Source organism: Electrona antarctica (assembly GCF_951216825.1).
Source record: "Electrona antarctica genome assembly, contig: scaffold_165, whole genome shotgun sequence".
Taxonomy (NCBI): Eukaryota; Metazoa; Chordata; class Actinopteri; order Myctophiformes; family Myctophidae; genus Electrona; species Electrona antarctica.
Window position 1 is genome coordinate 32,501 of NW_027637220.1, and position 5,000 is coordinate 37,500.

The following is a 5,000-nucleotide window of genomic DNA, read 5'->3' on the forward strand; positions in this document are numbered from 1 at the left end:
TGATTGACAGCTGCGGCGGCTGGGATCTGGCGGGGGCGCCGCGGGTAGCGGCCGGCTGGGAGGACGAGGGCGCCCCCCAGAGGCCAGACTTCAACGAGATGCTGTACAGGACGCAGGGCGTGTACAGCACCACCGTCTTCTTCTCGCTCACCGTCAACGTGGACGACAAGAACTCCTCCAGGAACGCCATCAGGGTGAGAAGGCGTGAGCGTTGCGTGCGTGCGTGCGTGCGTGCGTGCGTGCGTGCGTGCGTGCGTGCGTGCGTGCGTGCGTGCGTGCGTGCGTGCGTACGTGCGTGCGTGCGTGCGTTGCGTGTGCATCAGGACACGTATTTAAGCAATATTACACTTGAGGGTGTGGTTTAACGTGATTATTGCCACAACAGTGATGGGGTCAGGAACGAGACGCAGTCGAGTTCCGCAAGCATCACTGAAGTGGCAATAATCACGTTAAACCACACCCTTGAGTGTAATATTGCAATTATACAACAGTTACCCTTAAAACTAAGGAAATCGCTTATTTAAAAAAAGTTTTAATGACAGATCACTACGACCGCAAATGTCCCAAGAAACTAGCTAGCCTAGCCATCGAGTGTGCTAGCCCTCTGGGAGAACAGAGCAGCTGAATTCTTTGTTTTTATTAGGTGTGGAGTGGTGCTGGTTTAATCCACGGCTGGAAGGCTGTTTCAACCAATCAGATTGCTTCCTGGATTCTTTCTACAGTGCAGCATAGTGTCCAGCATTGTGTTTACATTGGCCTCTCTGTATACTGTATTTATATCTGCTGTTTGCACACGCTGTCTCTAATCCTGGAGGGTTGTTAGTGGTTGTTCTTTAACACGCTGTCTCTAATCCTGGAGGGTTGTTAGTGGTTGTTCTCTGTCTCTAATCCTGGAGGGTTGTTAGTGGTTGTTCTCTGTCTCTAATCCTGGAGGGTTGTTAGTGGTTGTTCTCTGTCTCTAATCCTGGAGGGTTGTTAGGGGTTGTTCTCTGTCTCTAATCCTGGAGGGTTGTTAGTGGTGGTTCTCTGTCTCTAATCCTGGAGGGTTGTTAGTGGTGGTTCTCTGTCTCTAATCCTGGAGGGTTGTTAGTGGTGGTTCTCTGTCTCTAATCCTGGAGGGTTGTTAGTGGTGGTTCTCTGTCTCTAATCCTGGAGGGTTGTTAGTGGTTGTTCTCACGCTGTCTCTAATCCTGGAGGGTTGTTAGTGGTTGTTCTCACGCTGTCTCTAATCCTGGAGGAGGTTAGTGGTTGTTCACACGCTGTCTCTAATCCTGGGGGGTTGTTAGTGGTTGTTCTCACACGCTGTCTCTAATCCTGGAGGGTTGTTAGTGGTTGTTCTCACACGCTGTCTCTAATCCTGGAGGGTTGTTAGTGGTTGTTCTCACACGCTGTCTCTAATCCTGGAGGGTTGTTAGTGGTTGTTCTCTGTCTCTAATCCTGGAGGGTTGTTAGTGGTTGTTCTCTGTCTCTAATCCTGGAGGGTTGTTAGTGGTGGTTCTCTGTCTCTAATCCTGGAGGGTTGTTAGTGGTTGTTCTCTGTCTCTAATCCTGGAGGGTTGTTAGTGGTTGTTCTCTGTCTCTAATCCTGGAGGGTTGTTAGTGGTTGTTCTCTGTCTCTAATCCTGGAGGGTTGTTAGTGGTTGTTCTCTGTCTCTAATCCTGGAGGGTTGTTAGTGGTGGTTCTCTGTCTCTAATCCTGGAGGGTTGTTAGTGGTGGTTCTCTGTCTCTAATCCTGGAGGGTTGTTAGTGGTTGTTCTCTGTCTCTAATCCTGGAGGGTTGTTAGTGGTGGTTCTCTGTCTCTAATCCTGGAGGGTTGTTAGTGGTGGTTCTCTGTCTCTAATCCTGGAGGGTTGTTAGTGGTTGTTCTCTGTCTCTAATCCTGGAGGGTTGTTAGTGGTTGTTCTCTGTCTCTAATCCTGGAGGGTTGTTAGTGGTTGTTCTCTGTCTCTAATCCTGGAGGGTTGTTAGTGGTGGTTCTCTGTCTCTAATCCTGGAGGGTTGTTAGTGGTGGTTCTCTGTCTCTAATCCTGGAGGGTTGTTAGTGGTTGTTCTCTGTCTCTAATCCTGGAGGGTTGTTAGTGGTGGTTCTCTGTCTCTAATCCTGGAGGGTTGTTAGTGGTTGTTCTGCTGGTCCAGGCTCTCCTATCCTGTCGTGCACGCAGCAGCGCAATCTGTTACAGCAGGGGTTCCCAAAGTGGGGTCCAGGGACCCCCAGGGGTCCTTGAGGGAGTTCTAGGGGATCCCCAGCTAAATGATACTATAGTTTGGAACCAAATGGACACTTATGGGACTGTAACTTTGAGAGTGTACAAATGGATGCATTTGTACACTCAGAGTTAAATTAACATTGATTTTACAATATAAATTGGGGGGTCTCGGAAGTAGAAATGCCATTAAATGGGGGTCCGTAGACTAATGCATGTCAAACTGGGGGCCCTTGAAATTAAACGGGTTGAGAATCACTGCTAGAGCCGTAATAAAAATCTTCTCTTATGGGGGTCCATGGCATATCTCTTCAAATGGGGGTCCACGGGGCTAAATCGAGGCACTTGTATCATGTCGTGACGCGGCAGTCTGCAATCTGATACAGGCCAGTGTGTAATGTGTGCCCACCAGAGAACAACATCAATTCAACACCTATGAGTATTGATTGATTGTGTGTGTGTGTTTGTGTGTGTGTGTGTGTGTGTGTGTGTGTGTGTGTGTGTGTGTGTGTGTGTGTGTGTGTGTGTGTGTGTGTGTGTGTGTGTGTGTGTGTGTGTGTGTGTGTGTGTGTGTGTGTGTGTGTGTGTGTGTGTGTGTGTGTGCGTGCGTGTGTTTTTTAGATCGATCAAGAGGGCCTCACTCTTCCTGAGAGATCTCTGTACCTGGGGCAGGATGAGGACAGTGTGAAGGTAGACATGAATCTCTGTCTGTCTGTCTGTCTGTCTGTCTGTCTGTCTGTCTGTCTGTCTGTCTGTCTGTCTGTCTGTCTGTCTGTCTGTCTGTCTGTCTGTCTGTCTGTCCGTCCGTCCGTCCGTCCGTCCGTCCGTCCGTCCGTCCGTCCGTCCGTCCGTCCGTCCGTCCGTCCGTCCGTCCGTCCGTCCGTCCGTCCGTCCGTCCTCCTGTTGTGTCCTGCTATAGAGCGTCGCAGTCCCGTCCCCTTTCCAAGACCGGCCCAGGAAATAATTCCCTGTTCATTTTCCCCCATAGACATTTCGTAGACATTTCAAAAAGTATTTATTTAAAGACGTTTAAAGCCTCGTACAAAGCCAACTGGGATCGTGACAAATCATGACAACAAACACCATGTTTTGGCTGAACAAATAATTACAAAGAAGAACTACAACAAAAACAAGTGTTGCAACCTGCCCTTTTTTTCTTCTTTCTAATCGTGTGTTCGGGCCCCAAAAAAATGTGTTTGTTACGATTTATCACGATTGGCTTTGTTCGAGGCTTACAGAGCTTTAAATAAATACTTTTTGAATTATTTCCTGGGTCTGTCGTTCAAAGGGGGCGGGACTGGACGCTCTATATCGTCACCACCATTGCCGCTGGACATTTTGATTGAGATTGTGATCCGTCCCTTAGTGATGATGTCATGATGATCCGTCCCGTAGTGATGATGTCATGATTAGGCATGGAGCTCGATAACCGATACCCGATAAAGTCCGATAACAAGCTTATTGAGTACCCGTTATCAATAAGATTTGGGCTTATCAAGCCTGTTATGGAGCATAAACAATCAAGACAAGACGCGTTCAAGAAATAAATGACATGTTTGTGTCAGCACAAACACGTGGGTCTAAAAGTGTATCGATACCTGCCAACCAGCTGTCCAGGTAAACAAAATTACACTTTTAAAGTGACGGTACACATATTAACCAGTAAACAGTTTCTTCAATATTATTTTCCAAAAGTAAAAAGGTCAATTTCCTTCTGTCTGTTAGAAAACAGTACTGTATTTGAAGGCTCTAGTAAAAGATACTGGTTCTGTTCAGAAGTTATCGTCTCCCGTCTTTCCAAAAAAGAATAGCAAATGCTCGATAAGGACCCGGCTCGATAAGCCTGATCGATAAGGTGATCGTTATCAATACAACATTAACAAGCTCCATCCCTAGTCATGAGGATCCGTCCCTTAGTGATGATGTCATGGTGATCCGTCCCTTAGTGATGATGTCATGAGGATCCGTCCCTTAGTCATGATGTCATGATGATCCGTCCCTTAGTGATGATGTCATGATGATCCGTCCCTTAGTGATGATGTCATGGTGATCCGTCCCTTAGTGATGATGTCATGATGATCCGTCCCTTAGTGATGATGTCATGATGATCCGTCCCTTAGTGATGATGTCATGATGATCCGTCCCTTAGTGATGATGTCATGGTGATCCGTCCCTTAGTGATGATGTCATGGTGATCCGTCCCTTAGTGATGATGTCATGATGATCCGTCCCTTAGTGATGATGTCATGATGATCCGTCCCTTAGTCATGATGTCATGATGATCCGTCCCTTAGTGATGATGTCATGATGATCCGTCCCTTAGTGATGATGTCATGATGATCCGTCCCTTAGTGATGATGTCATGATGATCCGTCCCTTAGTGATGATGTCATGGTGATCCGTCCCTTAGTGATGATGTCATGATGATCCGTCCCTTAGTGATGATGTCATGATGATCCGTCCCTTAGTCATGATGTCATGATGATCCGTCCATTAGTGATGATGTCATGATGATCCGTCCCTTAGTGATGATGTCATGGTGATCCGTCCCTTAGTGATGATGTCATGGTGATCCGTCCCTTAGTGATGATGTCATGGTGATCCGTCCCTTAGTGATGATGTCATGGTGACTCTCTGTGCTCTATAGATCTTGGCTGCCTACAAGGCGTTGATGGAGCGACTGCTGAGCATGCTGGGAGCTCACAACGCCACCGAGAACGCCAAAGAGATCTTACAGCTGGAGACGCGCTTGGCCAACGTACGTACGTGTGTGTGTGCGTGTGCGTGTGTGTGT

General features: G+C 47.6%; 1 protein-coding gene across 1 annotated transcript in view; it reads left to right on the forward strand.

Annotated features, from left to right (window-relative positions):
- Positions 1-5,000, forward strand: part of LOC306919049 (endothelin-converting enzyme-like 1) — a 96,272-nt gene that overhangs the window by 10,944 nt on the left and 80,328 nt on the right. Inside the window, exons 4-6 of the mRNA XM_079531891.1 lie at positions 1-194; positions 2,828-2,896; positions 4,854-4,964. The exon at positions 1-194 is cut by the window's left edge and continues 73 nt beyond it. Of these exons, the coding sequence (XP_079388017.1) occupies positions 1-194; positions 2,828-2,896; positions 4,854-4,964 (374 nt within the window). The remainder of the gene's footprint in view (positions 195-2,827; positions 2,897-4,853; positions 4,965-5,000) is intronic.